Source organism: Thamnophis sirtalis, unplaced genomic scaffold (assembly GCF_051295495.1).
Source record: "Thamnophis sirtalis isolate CommonGarterSnake01/CBP01778 unplaced genomic scaffold, rThaSir2_p1.2 scaffold_3, whole genome shotgun sequence".
Classification (NCBI taxonomy): Eukaryota; Metazoa; Chordata; class Lepidosauria; order Squamata; family Natricidae; genus Thamnophis; species Thamnophis sirtalis.
The window spans coordinates 65,213,655-65,237,052 of record NW_028261383.1 but is presented as its reverse complement, the minus strand read 5'-3'; the positions used below and the strand labels follow the sequence as shown (position 1 = coordinate 65,237,052).

At 32.7% G+C, this 23,398-nt stretch overlaps 1 protein-coding gene across 21 annotated transcripts in view; it reads left to right on the top strand.

The window, feature by feature from the left end:
- The window catches only part of SLMAP (sarcolemma associated protein), an 83,776-nt gene extending 60,695 nt beyond the window's left edge, over positions 1 to 23,081 (top strand). For 4 of the 21 annotated variants that reach the window (XM_087709021.1, XM_087709015.1, XM_087709018.1 and 1 more), the window contains 10 exons: positions 4,320 to 4,376; positions 8,276 to 8,356; positions 8,550 to 8,609; positions 9,315 to 9,440; positions 10,013 to 10,087; positions 11,044 to 11,364; positions 12,540 to 12,657; positions 13,325 to 13,496; positions 16,464 to 16,598; positions 21,286 to 23,081. In XM_087709021.1, coding sequence (XP_087565147.1) covers positions 4,320 to 4,376; positions 8,276 to 8,356; positions 8,550 to 8,609; positions 9,315 to 9,440; positions 10,013 to 10,087; positions 11,044 to 11,364; positions 12,540 to 12,657; positions 13,325 to 13,496; positions 16,464 to 16,598; positions 21,286 to 21,375 — 1,235 coding nt within the window. In that variant the 3' untranslated portion in view covers positions 21,376 to 23,081. Of the gene's footprint in view, positions 1 to 4,316; positions 4,377 to 8,275; positions 8,357 to 8,549; positions 8,610 to 9,314; positions 9,441 to 10,012; positions 10,088 to 11,043; positions 11,365 to 12,539; positions 12,658 to 13,324; positions 13,497 to 16,463; positions 16,599 to 19,845; positions 19,936 to 21,285 lie in introns of all 21 variants that reach the window. The other 17 variants (XM_087709020.1, XM_087709014.1, XM_087709017.1 and 14 more) reach the window with 10 other exon arrangements.
- Positions 23,082 to 23,398: the final 317 nt, after the last annotated feature.

Below are 23,398 nucleotides of genomic sequence, written 5' to 3'. Positions count from 1 at the left end.
GGTTTTTCAGAAATGGTTTACCTCCTTCCAAGAGCTGAGAGAAAGTAGCTTAAAGTCCTCTATTTGCCTTTGTACCCAAGGCAAGACTAGAACTCATGATCTCCAGGTTTCTAGCCTGATGCATTAACCACTATATTAAACTGGCTGTTGAATCTGCTTATAATTTCTATTAATTAAAATCTTAATACCACTTGTATATTTAGGATAGCTACTACATACACCAAAACATTCAGCACAAGCTGATTATTCTTTGGAAATACATGGCCCTAATTTATATATTTAACTCACGGTTCACTTTTCTAAACTTAGAAGGATTAAATCCCTTGATGTTTTTTGGCATAGGAATAACTGTCAGAACCAGTAGTTAGCATTAAAGAACAAGAAAAAAAGTTGCAAGCCAGATTCATCATATGTATGGGAAATAATTAGAAGCAAAAAATGGGGAGGGAAAGTGGTATTTATCAAATCTATCATTATAGATTAGCAATAGTGAAACCTCTTACATCAAGCAATTATTGTTGATGATAATGTTGATGATATGTTTTAATATTACATGAACCAAAGTGTAAAGAAAACAGAATTTAAAAAGTGTCTGTTATTAACCTACATATGTAATTATAATTATTATATACATTTAATATATTTTAGTTACTCTACATTAAGCAAAACCAGATGAAGGAAAATAGAGAAGATTACAATTTATAATACTTTCCTTATAGTCCTAAGAATTTACCTAAGTAAGCAAATGCATTAGTGCAAACTAAAGATACGAAATGTTCATTTCTTAGAAGTGGAGGTATGTACAATAGCAAAATTATGGAACACTTCCAGTCATTTGAAGAGATTTTAGTGGTAGATTTAGAGAAGCAAGATCCTGTACCATCACAGAATCCTGAAAAGATTCCATTGGAATCAGATAAAATATTTAAAAGAGGTGTTTCATAAAGTGTGTTAGCACAAACAAAGCATCTCCTTTCAAAATATTATAGCAGAGCACAAGTGTTCTAAAAGATCTAGCAGCTATCTTAACTGCTTGCAGGTGTACAATACAGGTAGTCCTTGACTTACAACCATAATTGAGCCTGAAATTTCTATTGCTAATTGAGAGAGTTGTTAAGTGAACGTTGCCCCAGTGAATCTGGTTTCCCCATTGACTTTCTTGTCAGAAGGTTGGAAAAGGTGATCACATGACCTCAGGAAACTATAACCATCATAAATATGAACCAGTTGCAAACCATCCAAATTTTGATCATGTGACCATGGGAATGCTGCAATGGCAGTAAGTGTGAAAAATGGTCATGTCATTTTTTTTCAGGGGCGTAAATTCAAATGGTAAGTGAAATATAAGTCTAGGGCTACCTGTATGTGCATGCACAGTGGTTTCCCTTTAAAGCAGGGGTGTCAAACCCCATTTTTTCGAGGGCCGATCAGTATTGTAATGGGGGAGAGGGAGACACTGGATGGATGCAGCACTTTGCTGGCCAAAATGAGGCGCAGGGGAGGGCTCGCTGTGGAAGCCGAAAACACCCCTCCCTGCGGCTGGCAGAGGCACTGTGGGTCAGTTCTTTGAAATTTCCATGCTGGCTCCACATGCCAGATTTAAGCACCCCAGCTTTAAAGGCTAAGAGCTCCAATAGAATGGGGGACCCCTTCAAAGCAATTATTTGGGCTTTCCAAAAGACTTGACTGATTTCACAGTTTGGGATTATACTGGTGCACCCTACAATGTACCTCTTTGGAATATTCTGCATAGCCCTAATTTCTAGATGCTGCCAGATAATGAGATAATGTGATTACAAATAAATAATTATAAAAAGACAATTAAAATAAATTTGTGGAAGAAAAAATTAGCTAGCTAGTTAAACTAGTAATTGTGGTTTCTCTTTTTGCCTCCCAGAAATTTAGGTCTCTGTGATGATACATTTTTAAAAAAAAAAATTAAAACCAGTTTCTAATCTTTAGGAACCATGAACCTTTGCTGTAGTAAGAATGACATAATTTTATACATCTAAGAACACAGTTGAGAAGCATATGGGGACATTTTTCAATCATAGTTGCACTTATATTCAGGAAAGGCATATTACACATTCACTACTCGTGGTTCTGCTATATATCAGAGGTCCTTGATGGCCTATTCTTGAAATGGTAATACACTGTTCCAAAATTTAAAAGAAAACCCCTTAGGATTGTCATTGGAAGAATTGTTGTACCGAGTCATAAAGTAATATATTCAGATTCTTTATGATTGAGCATAAGTATCAATTTTGACCACCATTTATTTCAGTAACTAGACTTACACATTGAAATATACCCTGTTCTTTCTTAGTCTGTTTATCATAAACCTTGAAATAGTTTTGTTTAGTTTGAGTGTATTTTCATAGTCTTTGTACATCACATATGAGTTTGAGCATCACATCTACGTTTGTATAGACCATTGTTGAAAAAGTTCTAGAGCTGAATACCACCAATTACATTATTCACAGTCCATTCTGGGCTGATTACTGATTTCTGTGGTTTTATTCTTTTTCCCCCCTATTCATATTTAATTCTTTGAACTATCTTTTTTGTAATTATGGCTCTTTGAGTGGTCATCTGTATTCATTGAATCCATCCCTCAGTCCTGCTACATATGCTCCACAGACCATTGCAGTTGTCACTGTAAAATGAACAGGACCACACGTTTCAGAAGGCAAGGGAGAAGAAAACTTACAGAACGGTTTAAAAGAAGTTTTGTGCAAAAGCATTGGCATTTATGCCATCCATTGCTTAATGCCTACTAAAATTTAAAATCTTTCCTGCATTTGCATCTTACAATTATATTTAATTAATCTTCAATAGACTTTGACTTGAATAAATGAATTTGTTTTGCTGAGCAAATTTATTTGGAAATTTTGCTATATTTCAGTTATTTGGTGGTCTGATTTTATTTAATTTGACAATGGACATTAGTATTTGTAAGTCTTCAGAATTATTTCCAGAACTTCTCACACTTTATCATTTTCTTTTTTTGCTTGTTGTGCCTTCAACATACTACAAAATGTGTATTTTTCCCCAGCCCCATTGTTTTATGCTACAAATGGTTTATGTCTTGTTCTTTTCTGATTTACTTTCTGTCTTTTTTCTCTCCACTGATACTTCTTTTGTCTCTTGATCTGACTTTTCTGTCTACTTTTGTATAGTGCTTTCCTGATTGTGTAAATAAAAAAGAAAGCTACCAAACTCTGACATTTTTCCCTAATTGTCTTAAAGGTTCCATCTAAAAGCCTTTTTAGGAATCATTATTACAGATAATTAGAAAAAGACATAAATATATCTCTCCCTTCAGCTATATATCAGACAGTAGCTGGAATGCTATATATTCCAACTTTATAGGAATATAATATCAGTGACAAAGAAAAATAGATATCTGTCTATGAAGGAACTGTAAGTGGGAATTGTACTACCGCTTACATCTCTGCCTCTTCAAAATTATTTAATCTTTACTTCTGTATTCTTAGTGTTAAGAATCGACTATCAGTTAATTAGTACTTCTAATAAAGAAATGTGACGTATGTTCACATGTTGAATAATACCATATTTTTGTACTAACATCTAAAATCTTTAGATAAAATTCCATAGGTGAAATTTATTAGTGTACATGCATGACCATTTCATGGGGATGGGAGACTCCATAGAAATTGTGGAAAAATTATTAACAAGTATTTTCTTTCTGTATGAGTTATCTTTGATACAATAGCTTAAACTCTTCTGTTCTGAAATTTATTAAAAAGTTTAGATGTGTTGCTTTAGTCCCTTTTGATAAAATATCAGCAAATGAATCATGGATTAGAATGCTATCAGTGTCTATTAGTCCTGATAGCTCTAAATTACTTTTATTATTACAGACAGTATGCTTTTAAGCCAGATACAGAATTCTACAAATGAAAAGGTCCTTTTATGTTTCATTCTTAAGAGTTTTTCATGGGTCTTTACAATGGTGTGGTATGATGGAAACAGAATGTTGGGCTAGTAATCCTCTATCATATGTTGCAGGATTCTGACGGATGTCTGTTAGAGATTCTTTAATTCTTTGAACTAGTATTTGGTGACCTAGATGTCTTCTTCCAATATAATGAATCTATATTTTTGCGCTTCAGTTCAGTGTATTAATATTTTACTAAGGAGTACATAATACTTTTATTCAACTGGAAAAGTCTGTTAATTCTTGTGCAGGGAAGTATGAGGTAATACTGCCCTGTTTAAATTTGGGCATGGAATGTAGATTAGAGACACGTACAAAGAATTTGAGCTTCGATAGTAATCCCTATTTTGTTCAGCAGACAAGCTCATGGACGAAGGACATATTTCCAGAACGGATGAAACAAAGATACTGAAAGGTCAGACTTATAACAATATTTGTGTTTTGAAATATGTATTTTATCTTCAGACCTAGACATTGGACATTTATTTTATGTCAGGGAGACATATTTGAAGAATTATGATAGACAAAATATTTAGCTATTTATCACCTAATCTTAAAGGGCTTCCAAATAAAATATATTTTAAAATGTGAGCTTTAGAGGATTTGAATAAAGAAAAGTTTGACTTTTTTTTGCTTTGGGTTATATTTTTTTTTAATTTAATGTTTGCAATATGGAATTAATCTAGTTTAAAACACTTGCCTATTACAGATTGCAGTGAATTACATAATGTTCTCATGTTTAGATTTTCTGTTCAGTAAATATCAGTAATTGCATATTAGCTTGTTATCAATTAAATATTCCATTTTTTGCTTTTGATTTTGTCAGATTTATTGCCTTTCAATTCTAGAAAATCCCAGTTCAGATCCTGCCTGCATCTGCTCTCCTGTTTTTTGCAAAGTGCAGGGAGCATGCCATATTTGGAAAAGAATGCAGACAATAAATACAAGTGTAATTTAATGCTTGTATGCTAGTATTATCTTGTAGAATGTTGAATTATTTTGCATTAATATGTAGTATATTCTACTTTGAAAATAATTCAGTCATGTAATTATTAATTTTTTATCGTATCCTTTATTTTATAAGTCTAACTAGAAAGAATAATATTATAAAGTATAAAGTACTATATATTATGAACATAATTCTTGATAGATATTAAATTACATCGATGATTTATTATATTTATAACTAATAAATATATGAAATTTAAAAGAAATTGCTTTTAGACTAGTAGGCAAAAGTTATTTTTAAATATAAATACATTAGATGCCAGATCTCTTTCTGAAAAAGGAATTGAAAATTATCAGTGATGAGAAATTTCTCTATCCAAAATCTGGAGGATACCAATAGATCACAATAGGTATCACATTGAAATGATTTAGCAAGGTATAGTGTGCTAGCATTTATTAAATGTTTGGGTTCATTCTTGACTCTTTATTTGAGCTTGTATAGACTTGAACTTCCTATAAAATATTTTGTGAGTTGTAACTGAGATCTAGAATCAAGCTCAAGATTTTGAAAGTTGAATCCTAAATCTGTACTCTGTTAACAATGCAGAATTCAGATAATTTAAACAATTAGCATATTTATTAGGTGTGTATATTGCGGGCTACAAAAAAATTATGTAATCAGGATTGTAAATCCTGTAAATTAAGATTGGAAAGGGATTTTGAAAATGTGGACAAAAATTAAATAGAGTTGTGTGATTCGTTCTTTTTCATGCGTTTGACTTGAATGACTCATCATGAGTGTATACTGAAAGACCAGTTGTTCCTTTTATTTCCATATAAGGAAGTATCATTTGCCCAACTACATGTAACACATTTAAATTAGTATTTTCAAATTCATGGGCAAGCAAGGAACATTTTTGGTTATTTTGAACTTATTTGCAGTAAAATAATTTCATATAATAACAGAATTTAAGAGTAGTAGGTCCTACCCATATTTTAATTGCAATTTATTGTGCAAAAAATCCCAAGGTAGTTTATAGTCCCCAAACAAATAAATAAGTACAATTTGAAAAAAACAAAATAAAGAGTAAAAGCAATTTAAAACATCAGATAAATGAGAAATAGTAATGTTGCATATTGGGCCTTTACAAAAACTATTAAAATATAAAGGGAAGACAGGTTAATATTTGAAAGGTATTCAAGCAAGTGCAAAGGAAGAATTTAAACAATTATACTGTCATAATTAAAAATTCTCTGTAGTAATTATCCAATTAATCCCAGAAGTAAAGAAACCAAGAGAAAATTTTATGAGCCTACAACAGTTAGCATTGCATGGTATTTTCCAGAACCTAGTACAAGCTATTCAGAGTTTTAAAAGGGCTACTTAGAAATTAGAAAATACTTGGATTTAAATGAACTCTAAGGATTGTTTAAAAGAATTCATATGCTCAATACAAGAGAAGCAGTATTTCACATTATTCACAGCTAAATATTTTAAATACTGGTAGTTGGTTTTGTGAGTATGGTCATTAATCTTCTTTAATCATGAAAAGATTTTTTTTCTGTATGACTGCAGGACTCATTCAGTGAAAGTATCTTCATATTTGCAAATTACCATATTTTGCCAGATCTTGTCAAAATAATTATCTGCAAAAGTACTGTAGTGAAGTTTGATTTTGAATGCTTTGTATTTAATATAGAATAGATGAATAGAAATGAATAGAATTAGAATAACAGAGTTGGATGGGACCTTAGAGGTCTTCTAGTCCAAGCCCCTGCTTAGGCAGGAAACCCTACACCACTTCAGAGAAATGGTTATCTAATCTCTTCTTAAAAACATCCAGTGTTAGAATATTTACAACTTCTGGAGGCAAATTGTTCCACTGATTAACTGTTCTAACTGTCAGGAAATTTCTCCTTAGTTCTAGGTTGCTGCTCTCCTTGATTAGTTTCCACCCGTTGCTGCTCGTTCTACCCTCGGTTGCTTTGGAGAATAATTTGACTCCCTCTTCTTTGTGGCAACCCCTGAGATATTGGAACACTGCTATCATGTCACCCCTAGTCCTTCCTTTCATTAAACTAGACGTACTCAGTTCCTGCAACCATTCTTCATATGTTTTAGCCTCCAGTCGCCTAGATGAGCCGAGGTGGCGCAGTGGTTAAACGCAGCACTGCAGGCTACTTCAGCTGACTGCAGTTCTGCAGTTCGGCTGTTCAAATCTCACCGGCTCAAGGTTGACTCAGCCTTCCATCCTTCCGAGGTGGGTAAAATGAGGACCCGGATTGTTGTTGGGGGCAATATGCTGACTCTGTAAACCGCTTAGAGAGGGCTGAAAGCCCTATGAAGCGGTATATAAGTCTAACTGCTATTGCTAATCATCTTTGTTGCCCTTCTCTGTACTCTTTCTAGAGTCTCCACATCTTTTTTACATTGTGGCGACCAAAATCATATGCAGTATTCTAAGTGTGGCCTTACTAAGGCATTAGAAAGTGGTATTAACACTTCACATGATCTTCTTCTATCCCTCTGTTTATGCAGCCTAGAACTGTGTTGGCTTTTTTGGCAGCTGCAGCACACTGCTGGAGTTAGTAGACACATGTATAATATGTTAGTAGGCACTTCACTGCTGCTTGATTTTGTCTTGTTGTTTCAATATTTCATATAATTGATGTGAAGCTTTTGTGATAGAATTTATTATAAGAAAAAAATGAGTTTGCTGAACAGCATTATGGAACATTTAATATTTTCCTAATCAAACTTCCTTTCTCTTTACTGATGTCAATTTTGGTCAATTGTAATGGCTTCTTTAAACCTTAAAGCTCATTATACAAATATGAAAACTTGTAGATGAATCAAGGGATATAGTTAATAGTTTACTAAGATACTAATGGACAAAGAATAGATTTCCTATCAGTGTCTTTTTAAAGCATTTCATTTTAAATTGCTGTGTTGTCTGTAACATTATATGTAATGTATCAACTTATTGTTACTTCATCCACTTAAGTGTTACAAAGCAGCATTTATTCATAATTGTAGCTCTTTTCTTTTCAAGGTTACAATATAGACACTGTTTTAAAATCCCTTTCCTTTGTCCTGCTTTCTTGATTTATACTCAGTACTAGTAAATAAAACAACAAATTTCTCAGTGGATTTCAGTTCGCCAAAGTACAAATTTCAGACACAAGGTTAAGCAACGAATGAACCAACTTCATCCTGCATGGGTGTGTTTAATATTAAATGTATGTTCTGAAAACATTTAACCCAGTTCGAAGAGGAATTTAATCCATGTTAGAATTTATGCTGAAAGTACAGTATCCATATAGTTATACATTTATTTGAATGGAACTAGTGTTTATATTTTACAGAAAATCAGGCAAAAGCTAAAGAAGCTGAACTTTCAGATACTTTGAGCCCAATCAAAGAGAAAAGCAGCGACGACACTACAGGTATGGTTGTGGCATATCTTTCAGTGAACTTGGATTACAGTGACAAATTGTAATGACATTTTTTTTAAAAAAAAACAAAATTTAATAAAAAAATAATTTAAAACAACTTCTTAATTTATTTTTTGTCCTGTGCTGAGTTTCTAATTGATTTAAAAGTATTACTTCAAATTCTAAAATAATTTCACTTTTTTAGATGCTCAGATGGATGATCATGAATTAAATGAACCTATCGCTAAAGTTGCTCTCTTAAAAGGTAAATCGTTATTTTCTTAATATTTAATGTATTTCAAATAGCAAATAATTTAATATTGGAATTAATATTCGTTGGAAACATGGATTGAAAATTTATTTTTGTTCTCTGTGATTTGCTTTTGATGATTTGCTAAATCACAAACTGGTACTTTATCTATATATGAAATGTAGGTAGAATCCAATACAGAAACAAATTAATTTCAGTCCGCCTTATCCTCTAATTTTAATTTTGCACATGAAGCATTATTTTCTTTAATATATTGAGTCCTTAGGACAGTAAGTGTCACTATTCTCACCTCTCATAAATGACGATTGCTGTGTCAAAAGTGATAACTTTCAGTCCATAGTCTTTTTTTATTGTTTAAAAACAATAAACCAGTGTTTCATTCTTGAATAATAAACTCTGAAAAAAATCTGAAATAAAATATCAGCGATACTAGAATTATTTTTAAATATATGTATGAAAAACTGTATTTAAAATCTTAAGACTGATAAGGTTAGAATTAGCAACCTGTTCCTGTCAATTTATATTTTACAACATCTTGCATGGCTTGGGTATATAGATACTTGTCTTATTTGTCTCCTAACCTTTCCCTAATTCATAATGTATAGTTGACTAATTTTATCAGATTCCTATTACTTCACAAAGTAATAGAAATTAAGCTACAGACAAAAATAATGCTTTAAAGAAAAAATGTTCTTTTAGCAGATGAATTACAGGGCGCACAATCAGAAACTGAGACTAAACAGGAAATTCAGCAACTGCACCATGAACTGATTGAAGCCCAAGAGCTAGCTAGGACCAGTAAACAAAAATGCTTTGAATTGCAAGGTGAGATGAAGAGTCCTTTGAGCTGGAGAATTCCCAGGAAAACATTGTACCCCAATACAGTGATTGAAGAGGGCATTTAAGTCTGTGATCTGTTCCTTTTTAATCTAGTATATGATTATACCATACTTTTAGCCAAGTGGGGAAAGGCTGCTATTTTATCAGCACTTAATTGGGAATAAGAACTCAGAAGAACTTAATTCAGAATGTATAGTAGTACCTTTTGGTTTAAGTTTTCAATAAATGTTTAGCTTAAGCAATTAAAATGGAATCAGTCTTTTTCCTTGTAGTCAGTTTTTTCTTCAAAGTACAATGATATCATGAATGTATTAAAAAGTGCATGATATTTTAAACAATTTTAGACAAAGTTTATTAACTAGCACGGTAATAACTTATATATGGTAATGTACTTACATTGATTATGACAAAATTGTAATGACATACTAAACTAAGTAATCTGTTTAAAAACTAATGCCTAATATATACTGTAAAAGTGATAGTGAAAGTCATAATAATTTCATAATGGAAGTTATAATAAAATGGTATATTGAGTATTTTCATAATACCTACTACAGCTCTGTTGGAAGATGAGAGAAAAGCATATCGATTGCAAGCTGAAGAGTCCACCAAACAAATCCAAGTTCTCCAAGGTAAAAAAAAAGAATCTTCAAATATATAATAGAAAAATGTATATGTTGTTATTGAAAAGAACAGAAACTATAATAATTTTCCATTCAAAATTATTTAAGTAGAATTAAATGTCTGTTGCTAAAATGGTTTGCAAAATCATGTACTATCAGTGACAGGACATAAAAATGTGAGATGGACAGCAAAATAAATAAATGAATAAGTAACTAAATACTTAAATGAACACAAATACTTTTTAAGGATGTTTCAAATGAATGATTGTCTTGAGACTCTTTATTCTCTATAGATTATCATTTAAGAACAATAAAATACACATTACAAATATAAGCATTTGCTTTCCTTAAGTAGCAGCTGCTCATTTACTTTAATAATTATATATAAGCTGCAGGAGATTGGTTGCTGTGGAAGCAAACAAAAGTGCTATTTAAATAGATAAACATAACTATAAAGAAGGAAGCTTTGCAACAGTTGGTATGGCTTTCTTGAAGTACAGGACAAGGTTATACTATAAGTACCCAAGTTGACTTCAACCATACTGTCTTTCCAGTGCATTCTGATTATCTCTTGCCATTCACCAGAATTTTGAGAAGCTGGATTAACTTTCTTTTTTCCTATATTGTCTAGGAGTATACTGTATACTAAAATAGATTTCAAGAAACAGATCTAAATTTAGAGAGGTGTTGTGATAAATGTATAAGCTTAATATGATGGTAAAAAATCCACTCAAAAGGTGCCTCCTATATTGATATTTTTGTAATTTTGTCTAAATATTTCAAATATAATAATGAGGGACTCATAAACCTTTGTAAACTTTGTGTTATAATATTGTAATGTAATGCAAACATTTCTTTTACCTTATACAGTAGCATTACTTTCATAAACATATTTTAGTTATATTTGAATGAACTGAATTTATATACTTCAAATTTTAAGATGATATAATTTCTAATGTTTATAGCTCAGTTGCATCAATTACAAAAAGATATTGAACGTCTTCATGAAGAAAAGGAAAATGTGATATCCAGTACACGGAATGAATTGTTGAGCACTCAGAATGAAATCCTGTTGTTGCAAGATGTGGCAGAAAAGGCTGCATCAGAAAGGGATACAGATGTCACTATTTTACAAGAAGAGCTTCAAAAAGTAAGAGCTGAACTTGAACAATGGCGCAAAGAGGCTTCCAAATATGAAAAAGAAATTGTCAGTCTTCAAGCCAGTTTTCAGCTACGATGTCAGCAATATGAGAATCAGCAGAGAGAGGAAGCCACCCATTTACAAGGTATAACAACTGTCTTAATAATAATTTGTATAAAAGTGGGCTTGGGGGCTACATTGCTTTTTCATTAATAAAAATCAGGTTAATTACAGAAATTGAGATAGAGTAAATAAACATTTGAATTTTAGTTACATCGTAGTAATATTGATTAATAACTTGATGAACTTTAAAGTTTGATACAGTAAACAATTTCTTTAGTCCTCAACTGTGATGATGCAACATGTAATTTGAGAGATTTCTACTGTTCAGAAAGATTTAGAAATTTGAATAAAATTGGGGGAAATTTGGTTTAAGTTTACCTTTAAGACTTGGAAGCTTATTTGGTGATTCCAGGCCAGTCAATAAAATGTCCCATGTTTCTTATATATGTCTTGACAGTAATCCATGCCATAAGCTCACTGCAGTGGATAACTATGTTATACATTTTAATTATCTCTTGTAAAGTTATAGAACAATAGAAAAAATGAGTTTTTAAGTCTAATTTTTAAATGATCTGTTCATTGTGTTATGATGATGTTTTCTAAAAGTTCATTCTTTCTATCAAATTCTAAAGATTATTACATTGTAAGACTTTATCAGGATCTTTTAATGCCCTTTTAAAATCAAATCATTCAGTTTAGATTGATATTATGGAAGAACAAGCAGTGATTAATTTAAAAATGTTGTGGCACTTCTTGTGTGAAAGGTTTCAAATAAGGATGTACACAATTTACTAATTCTCCAGATTGTCCCTTAGAAGTATGCTAAAACTATTCTGAACCAATGCTGTTCTGGAGATAGTTTGGTAGTTTCTGGAAACAAATTCTTTGGAAAAGAAGCAATTTGATATGTTTTGGACATGGCATTCTGGACAAAACAGACCTATTTTGGTCTGAATTACCCATGGAATATGTGGAACTATTTTTCATTTTTAGGATTTAATTCTGGAAATTGCTGAGCCTCCCAAATCCAAAGGAGAAACAGACAGTTCCAGAATTCTCCAGAATGTTCATTCCCAAATCAGTGGGCTTCACACATTACTAATTTCAAGTGTTTTGTTTAAAAAAGCTCAGCCCACAAAAACTGATTTGAAAAACCAGTTTTTAATCCAAGGCATATACATTCACATATAATAAATCTTTTAAAATAATTATTTCTAAGCTAGCTTCAAGAATGTTATAGCATTCTTTGCTTTGTAGGTGAGCTTGAAAAGTTAAGAAAAAAATGGACTGTTCTTGAATCTGAATGTCTCTCATTAAAGAAGGAGAATTCTTTGCTTGCATGCGAACTTCAGCGACAGGAGAAGGAGCTGAATAAGTAAGTGCCACTGAATCAAATGGGAAAAGGCCTAAGATGTTAAATTTAAAACAGTGTCTCGTGAGTTATGGGTTAGTTCTTATAGATTTAATTCTATTTCTTCTGAATGTTACAGTTCCTCTAAATCTTTCCTCTTATTAATTGACCTGTTTTAGCTACAATTCTCTTCCTACTCATCCACCTCAACGAGCTATTAAAAAGAAGTATAATTATGTAGGACCAATATGCCTTCTATGCTAGGAAATATATAAATGGTGCCCATATAATTCGTATAATTTCGTATAAGCTTTGCTTTACTTAACATTATGAAAATAAGCCTCCCAAGCTCACTCATTTTCCTTCTGTTTTTTCCCCAGTATAATTAACATTATAGCTATGGTTATTTTTGCCTTTATTGTTACAACAAATGAACTTTATAAACTTTAGATTTTAAATGTTGGGATCTGCTTGGTTGGGTTTTGGTTATAAACTGATTGGAAAATATTTGCTTATGCTGTTGCTGCAAAACAATACATGTACATAGAAGCCTGTACATCAGAACTTTAATTATAAGGATATGCAGTAGAATAATATTATGATTACAAAGAGAATACATTCACAATGCATTAGTTTAAAACCCTTATTTCTAAATATGAAGTATTGTGATTTTTTTAACTTCCTTTTATAGCTCTCAGCAACAGAGTTTAGCACTTACCAGTGATCTGAGTGTTCTGGAGATAAGCCGAAAGGAACTTGAAAATAAAATGGGTTCTTTAAAAGAAGAACATCAGCGTGATGCAATTACTCTAAAAACACTTCTTAATGAGGCAGAAAATCAAGCTAAGGATGCTCAGAATGAGGTAAGCTTCAAACTTACATGGATGTTTGCATTTCTTTAAAGAGGCTTAAGAGTTTGGATACTATTTTGTTCTCCTAACATAGGCCCTTTTATTAGATAAATTTGAATGAAGTGGCTCAATGGAATGGAGATCAAACTTCTTTCTCTCCTCATCTCCCAGTACTTCTTTGAGCAAGAGATTTGAAACTTTTGCTTCAATATTCAGTTAAACAGAATTGTTTATTTCATTAAACAGAGGAATATAGCAAGTGCCTGGGTTATTCAGGGCAGTAAAATATACACCGTTTTAAAAATGATAATATTCTATTTTATATAAAATGGTTGGACATAAAGCATGGGTGGCTGCATTAAATATATTAAACAACTAAGGTGGAATCATGTATTCTTGGTCACTCTTGCTTCATTAAGTATTTAATATAGTCTTAAATTTGTTTTACTTTTTCATACACTGGTCTTAATTCTTTCAGAAACAAACTCAACTTTCCATTTGGCTGGTGTGTTTCCCTCCTACTAATTGGCCAAGTTTTCCATCTCTCAGGCTGGTGGGTCAAACAGTATGCCCCTCAGACAGGGTTCGCAATTTGGGAGTCCTCCTGGACCCACAGCTGACTTTTGAACACCACTTGTCGGCTGTGACCAGGGGGGCATTTGCCCAGGTTTGCCTGGTGCACCAGTTGCGTCCCTACCTGAACCGGGAGGCCCTCACAACAGTCACTCGTGCCCTTGTGACCTCTAGACTGGACTACTGCAACGTGCTCTACATGGGGCAGCCCTTGAAGAGCATTCGGAGACTTCAGCTTGTCCAGAATGCAGCTGCGTGAGCGATCGTGGGTGCACCTCATTTCACCCACGTAACACCTATCCTCCGCGAGCTGCACTGGCTGCCTATTGGTCTCCAGATATGCTTCAAGGCGCTAGTCGTCACTTATAAAGCCCTTCATGGTATTGGACCTGGGTACTTGAGAGACCGCCTGCTGCCAATCACCTCCACTAGACCGATTAGATCCCACAGATTAGGCCTCCTCCGAATTCCATCTGCCGGCCAGTGCCGACTGGCGACTACTCGGAGGAGAGCCTTCTCTGTGGCTGCTCCGACCCTCTGGAACGAACTCCCCATGGAGATTCGAACCCTCACCACCCTCCAGGCCTTCCGCAAAGCCCTTAAAACCTGGCTGTTCCGACAGGCCTGGGGCTAAAGAGCTGTTGCCCCCGTCTCGAATGGTATGACTGTTGTGTGTTTTTAAATTATGTATTGTTATGTTTTGTCTTTTATTTTCTGTCTGTACCCCCCTTCCCTGATTTGAATTGTGAGCCGCCCTGAGTCCCCTTCAGGGGAAAAGGGCGGCATATAAATATAATCAAATCAAATCAAATCAATCAAATCATTTGTGCAAAACATTCTGTAATTCAATCCTTTTAATTTAGTAATATACTTTATTCTCATTCAAATTAGAGTATGTTGTAGTTTCAAGAGAACCTAAACTAGCACATTGGTGGAGAGCTGTCTAATATCATCCTGGTTATGTTTTGAATGACAACACATGAAGAATCATATTATTAACTACCCAGAATCACTTTGGAAAAGGAGATGGGCAGCATATAAATTTAATAAATAAATAAATAATGCATTAATATTCTAATCAAGTGAATTTTAAAAAATATTTTGCATGTTCAGTTGGTAATATGCCAGTAAATACTATATTTAAATAAATATCAGAGATAATAGTAAATCTTTCAGACATTTGATTAGCTCTGCACATCTTGAACGGATTCTTTTAAGTCTAGGAGAAGCAAGATCTGTATTTTAAAGCTATTCAATTAATATTACTGAATTTTTTCTCTTACTGAGTTATCTTAAAAATATAAAATCAAATTTGAAATTAAGGTTTATAGTTCTGGACAGTTTATAGACGACAGTTCTGGTCAGTTAGAGAAGGTAAAATTAAAGTAATATATTCACATGAGGTATATTTAAGTGATCGATTTTATTTGAGTAATTAATTTCTATGATCTGTATTCTCACTTTTCTAATAGTTAATGAATGATGTCATCACTTTTTATCACTTGATTGAAATTTATAAGACATAGTTCTGGGCAAAAATGCTTTTATTCCCTTTTATCATTTTTAACAATATGATAATTTATTAAATTAAATTTATATGCTCTCCAACTCATAGCAACTCTGAAAATAGGACAATAGTTCTTATTCACTGGTAAATAAGTTCTCTTCCTGAAGACTATTTGAGCATGAATTCCTGAATTTGCTTTTATCTGGACTCTTCTTCTAACGTATACTTACCTATAAAACATGTGACAAACAGAACATTTATTTCAGTCATTGACCAATAAAAGTACATTCAACAAAATTGTCCCTAACAATGTAGCAAAACCTTGCTAGTTTTAGAGAAATAATTTTTTCCTCATTGTTTAAAAGATAGTGCAAATCAAAATTATCACAATGGTGTGCATATCACAAGGGCATTAACGGGATTCATATGGCATTTTCCTGTATTTTCCTTCTAGGATAACTATGTTGAGTTAAAGTGAAGGGTCTCCTAAATTTGGGAACTGTGATATTATGTGATATTATGTTTTAGGCACTAAAATTTGGTAATTTCAATTCTATTAAGAAATCATCCATTTCTAATTGACCTTCTATATTTTTGCTTTTGTAATGATATAGCTTATCTGATTCTGAGCTTAAGGTGGCATCACTGGAAAAACCATAGAGGCCGAGTTTCTTTTGGATCACTATTTCTTAGGAAGATTTGTAGTTCTCTGCCAGTATTAGATGCATCAGTCCATTAAGCTTGTATAAAGCATGTGAACCTCTAAATTCCTATTCCAAATCCTTATATTATAATAGAGTAATAATTTGTTAAAGAATTAAAAAAAAATCCAGGTTATTTTTAACTTATTTTTTTAAGTTTAAATATGTTTTTGCTTTTGCTGCTTTTATTTCCTTCAGTACGAAAAGACACAGACCATGCTTTCAGAGCTGAAGTTAAAATTTGAAATTACTGAGCAGGAAAAGCAATCAGTCACGGATGAACTTAAACAGTGTAAAGAGAACCTGAAGCTACTTCAAGAAAAAGGAAATAATGTAAGTCAATAAAGATTGTGTATGCCAGATTTTATTTAATTTCCACTGTGACAATGTTTGGATAAGATATATATGAAAGCAGTTGGTTCATATTTTCTGGGCTATAGATGATAAGAGCATTAAGAAAGTAATTTTAAATTGTTTGTTAATTATCCCAAAATTGAATATTTTTTTCAGATCCAGTTGGAAGGCTCCAAACATTGATTTTCTTTCCTAAATCCCACTCCCCCTATTTTCTCTTTTCTGCATATAATCTGCATTACAGCACCCATTTTGCAGATTCAAAGACATGTTTTATGTTGAATAAGGATGGAATTAAATAGATGGCGGTACAAAAATTAAAAAAGAGATAGAGACGGTGATTGGGATGATCTCACTCACTCACCCTCACAATTGTCCTCCAGATTTTTAATTTTGAGGCTTGAAAAACATGCGTTTATATTTCTTCTTTTTTTACGTTAACAGTTTGGCCAATGGTGACATCTCATTTTGTATAAATATTGTAATAGTATTGGCATCTGAACTATCTTGCTAATAGTAAAAGCCACAAACCATGAATTTCCCCCCAAAAGTTAGTTTTTTAAAATCATTTTAAAGTAACCGAGTTAGGTATATGAGATTTTAGTTCTACTGATAACAAGATTTCATTATGAAAAATATAGAATTATTTGTTTGTTTTTGAATTTTTGTTTATCGATCAAACTTCTTAACTATTCATCTTCCTCTCAGAAGGGTCTGGGCAGTGTATAATTTAATCAATATAATAAAACATCTATATTCTAGCCTGCTATTGATCCTAGTATATCCTAGGATCAATAAATAGCCTTGATAAGCCTCACTTTTGGTAAAGCAATCAATTTGCTCTTTTGCATCTTGAAAAAATACTGCATATATTTTTTTACAAAAAAGCGTTTTCAAAGTTCTGATTATACAAAGAGACAACGGTGAATAAATAACAGGTAGAAGGTCACAAATTCAAACATGTTTGTATGTTCTTTAAAACTGATAACTGTTTACTAAAATGTTTGTTAACTCCTACTGGGAACAGTTTCAAAAATAGTTTGAAACTTAAACATTTAAAAATTATATGGCCTATAGTATCATATACCAGGTGGGTTTTTTTCAGCAAGAGGAAAAATTGGGATTTTGAAAGCATATGACAGGTGTGCTGATAGAATGACTGATTACTTCAGCCACATGCTTAAGTAAATGTAGACAACATAAACAACAGTATTGTGGAATTCCACCGTATTACACATGATGTGCATCTTTGAAGAAGTTGCATCTTTTACTGGACTTGTAAGGTAGCTTCACAAATATAGAAAATGCGTATGTAAGCTAAAATGCAGGTAGAAGTTTGAGAGATAGGTTATGTTCCTTATCAGAAATGCATATGTAAGCTAAAGAAGCTCTTACAAGATGCAGGTAGAGGTTTGAGAGATAGGATATGCTCCTTAACTCAAATATGTATTTTTCTAAGATTGAAGGGCTATCCAGTGAGCTCAGGAAAAGTTGCAGTTATTTTTAAGGAGACCAAACTGATGCTGCATGCATGCATGCACCCGTTCCAAAACATTGCATATACCTAGTCATAAGTGTATTTTATTTCACTCAAGTAAATATTTTTGTGCAAACCACATCTTGTTGCCAAATACTTCCATTAATTTAGTTGCTGGCAGTTTTTTTTCTTAATTGATCTACTGCCTGATACAGGTCTTGCAGTTTTAATTTTATCATTCATAATTTCCATTTACCTGCCTATTGTTCTGAACAGAAATGAATACAATTATATAAATGGAAACTACATTTTTAGAAAACTACAACTAATAGATTAACAAAATCGGATTATTAGGTTTTAAGAATCTCTAAATGTGGGATTAGAATTTGGACTCCCGGTAAATATTAAGCACAAACAGCACAGACAATTGTTTTATACCTTTGATTCTCTTGTGGTTTGGAGAACATTCTGTTTAGGACTATATAATATTCATTGCTGACAAAATAATGCAGTATATACTATAGTATAAGTTATTTTTCACTGCCTGAATGCTATATTTTTCCAATTTTCTCCATTATATTTTTATCTTGGTTGACCTTGAAAAATCTAAGAATTTAACCAGTAAGGTTCTAGTTAGTATTAGGTGCCATTCAGAATGTGGGCTAAATTGAAGACTTAAAAAAAACACCGGAAGAAAGCAATGGCAAACTACTTCTGTATTGATTATAGGAAAAATACATGGATATGTCTCTATAGTCCGCCAACAATTGAACTTGACTTTTTATTTTAGAGAACATAATGAGAAACTATATCAATCAGGCTCATGATAAGAGTTACTGTCTCAGAAGTAAACCTTGGGGTGCAGTTGTTTCACCTCTTGCTGCAACCCCATTATCCTGAATAATTAGTTGCTATTTTAAAATCAGATTTAGATGTTAGCATTTTAGATTCAGATATTACTATACAAAGTGAAATAATATTGCTTGTGAAAATGATGTGAATATGCTTGTTATTTTCCCTGTTGAAAAGTATTGTCCACATGTTTATGTTTAGCCCACAAAAAGTATTATCAAAATTATAATTACACAGTGAGGCATCATTTTGAAGAACTAATATAGTTATACAAAATCAGATATGTTTGTGTGTTCTTTAAAGTGGATATTGTTTTCCACTGGAGATACTTTTTCTTTCATGGAAATGATGTATGTAAAAAAATTATGTAAGTGACCTCCACCAATAATTTGGCTACAGGATTTGTATTTTATTACAGTGATAAATTGGTGAAGAGAAAGATATGTTTGAGGAAGAGCACTGTATGGAGAGAGTTCTGGATCAGTATTTGAAGTTCTGGATTGAATATGGGTGAAACTTTGGTATTTGTTGTACATGTAAAATGTACTGCACACTTATCATCCAGTGAAGCCTTCCAACCCAGCCTCCTCCAAATATGTTGGATTTGCGGGGTAGTGAGATAGAAACTCCATCATTTCTGAAGGGAGATAGTCATCCAGCCAGTTGAAGAAGGCTGCTTGTGGCAAGAAAATAATGTTCCATTTTTCATTATCCATGTTTATTCTGTACAGTGGTGTACTAACTTTGTATGCCAAAGTAGTTGTGTCTTGTTGGATGTCTTTATGTTTCAGTTGAAACAAGAATTGATCTTTGAACTATCCCCCAACTAAATCACCTTTAGCTTATTGATTTTTTTATAGCACAAAATGATCTTAATATCCCTTCCCTTCCCTTTAGCCTTCCATATTTCCACCCGTCCCAGCCGTATTCATCGGCCTTATCCTGGCTTTCCTGTTTTGGTGTTACAGCCCATTGTGGTAGAGAAAGGTACTACAAGCACTATTCAGTCCATGTATGTTCGTCCCTTGTCACCTGTTTGTGCCATTTTTGTAAAAAAAAAAATGCATGATGAAAAGCGAGTACTTGTTTACCTGACTCAAGTCAATTCTTCATTCAATAAGCCATTATTTATAATACTGGCAAGCCAAGCAAACTAATCATTTAACATCTGTCTGTTTTCCCTGTGCTAATGCTAACATTATCCTATTGTAAACATGTTTTTCTGTTCCTTTTCCGGTACACATTTGTCTTACATAAGATGCTGTAGTTAGGGCCTGGAAGGAAACCTAACTATTTACTTCACTCTTAGCAAATCAGATGTTTGCTTGCTTCAATTTGGTTCTTGTATTCCTTTTTTACCGTCAACTAATTCCAACATTTCTCTCCGAATTTGAATTTTTTACATTTTTCTCACTATTGTGGTGACAAAGATGGAGGGGGAAGGACAAGATGAGGGAAATAGGTGGATGGTTTGCATTTCCAATTCTAAACTTGCAGTGGTTTCTATTACTTTCTAAAATGAATTCTGTAAGACCATAAGCATTTGTATAAAATAATCATAATAGTGAATGTTTTAAGGAGTGGACATGAACAATTATACATGTAATATTAACATTGCAGTATTCCTGACTCATTTTAAATATAGGCATTATTTCAAGGCACTTGAAGACATTTTTGAAGAATTCATAATTTGGCTTGAGATTTATCTAGGTTTTTTGGGACAAAGCATAAATGCTGTTAATGGATTCTCAAAGAACTAATAGGAAATATTTGAAAGCAAGAAAGGGCAGTATGCATGCTTCAAATACCTTACATTAATCCTGGGCAGCATAATTTATAAAAAAGAAATTGCAGTTCACATGGAAGATAGTAATTTACCCAGATGGTTAAATTATAAATTATAAGTGCTTATGCACTTAAGAGAGAGACAATTTGGTGTAGTGGTTAGGTACCAGGCTAGAAATTATGAGTTCTCGTCCTGCCATAGGCATGAAGCCCTTTAAGTGACCTTGGGCCAGTCATTCTCCTAGAAAAAAATGCAGTGGCAAAGTTCTTTCTAAAAACCTTGCCAAGGAAAGTGCAGGGACTATTTCAGGAGTCAACATTAACTCAAAAAGCACAAAAACAAAATCATGGACATTTGTGTCCACTGGAATTTCTTTTTAATGAAATTATATTTATTTAATTAATTGAAATCCAGCCAAATTTCCCCCAAAACCTAAATCGGAAGGAAAACATTCTAGGCTTGCCAAGAAAGTTAAAGAAGTAATATCAAGTAAAACAAATGAGAGATTGATTATTTTCTTTTTTTCTTTTTCTTTTTCTTTCCCTACACAGAGCCAATGGCCTTGGATGCCTGTGATGGCAGCTTTGGTAGCTGTGACAGCCATGGTGCTGTACCCAGGCCTCACCAGAGCTTCTCCATGAGAACTGTTGTTGAATCCCTACCCCACCCTCCATCTAGAAGCTGGCATCATTCACACATTGAGGGAATCAGAGAATCATCCTCTTCCTAACCCTTTTTTTACCTCTTAGTCCTTCAGAGTTTGGCAGCAGCAGGGTCGTTGCTTTTACACTGTACAAAATGTATCTGTTATAAAGAGGGAATAAAATAATTATTTCATTCTATGGTGAGCAATATTATTGCTTACACATATATGTAATTCTTAAGATTATATGTCGGAGTCCTAAATACTGTTATGGTGGCCTCAAGTAGGCTTCTTGGTACCAAATTATTTATGATGGTTAGGTGTGTGGGTATTTTACATTAAAAAATTGATTGCCCAATTGAAAGCAATGCATTTTCCCTTATTTGGATACCCATGCCAAATATCCTTTAAATACTTGGAAGTCAATGCAGTGTGCTCAGTGCCTTTCAGTTTGATGTTATTTGTACATTAACATATCATTATTTTTACTTGCTGTGAGTCACTGAGCTATTGGGAACAATTTTCTTTTTTTCCATATCTTCTGATAAAAACAAATATTTTTGTTCAGTAAAGGCCCTATTTTATTCATGACTTGGAGCTTGTATAATTCATTGTCAGCCTTAAAGAGCTCTAGAAAAAATGAGTGAAAAGCCCAAGTCTAGACTGTTTTTGTGTGCATGTGTGTGCCTGAGTGAATTAAGGTTTTTCTGGGAGCAAAATCTTGATTTTCTGATGAACATAGTGCAGTAATCCAATTTTTAGTTTGAATGTAATTTATTAAATTTTATGTATATAGACATTATAAAAACCCAATGTATTTTCTCACCTACCACATTAGGAAAAAAAATTCAGTCACATTTGCAGAACCAAACTTGGGAAAATAGTATTTGTTTCTTTAATTGTACCTGTGTTGGCATAACTTCATGATATGAGGTTCTTGAGTGCTTTTAATGTTAGGGAAAGGGGAAGAAAATTAAATTGGTCCAGCTTTCAAGGAAGAGTGGAATATCTTAATGTGGTGTCCATGATTAGAAGCTTCACATCACAATTTGTTTGACCTTAATCTGAATTTTTCTAGTTGAGTATTGGCTTATGAATAGGAACAATCATAACTTACACCCGACTGTGCTGGTTTTCAGTACATATCAGCTCAGTTTATTAAGATCTGTAATAATATAAAAAGAATTGAAAGATGAAATGATTCAGCTGATAGAAAATTCATAGGAAGATTTTTCTCAACTAAAATTGAGTTGGTTTCAAGGATTTAATGGCAATCAAAATCTAGTTCAATATTTAAATAGAATTTTTAGATTACTTGCCTTTGAGGGTCATTTTTATTTTAAAGGTTCTGTCTTAAGCTATTTGGAATTTGTTAATGGGAGGATCATTTAGATTTAAGGGAATGTTAGTTCACAAATGTAGAAAATGTCATTTTTGTTCATTTCATCGTTTTCAGTTGCAGGAAACTGTAACTCACCCACAACACACACATGCCAGTGGTACACAGTACCTCTTGTATATAGGTTATTGCAAATATTATTCTGAAAATGCTTAACTTCAGAATTACATTTTTAAAAGTAAATAATTGTTTTAAATCTATTTTGTAAAGATATAAAAAAACAATAGAATTTCTGGAGTACAGATTGAACTATTTGCACTAACACATGTGATGTGCATGATTTAATAAAATAACTTTACTCTCCCTATGAATCTCATTTGAATCTTCTTTGACAACCACATATTTTATTTTGGACATCAGAGTTTGATAATCAAAACTTATCATGGTGTTTTTATTACATGCTTATAATGAAAAGATGTATTTATTTGCCATATTGTTTATTAGCTAATTATGAGATTTAATATAGGTGAGTCTTCATATTATTATTATTATTATTATTATTATTATTATTATTATTATTATTATTATGTTTGCCTTTCATTTCGCAGTTTGAAGTGACTCTGAGCGGGGAAAATGAAATCTGATTTCATTTTTACTAGACTCTCAATAGTTAATAATAAAA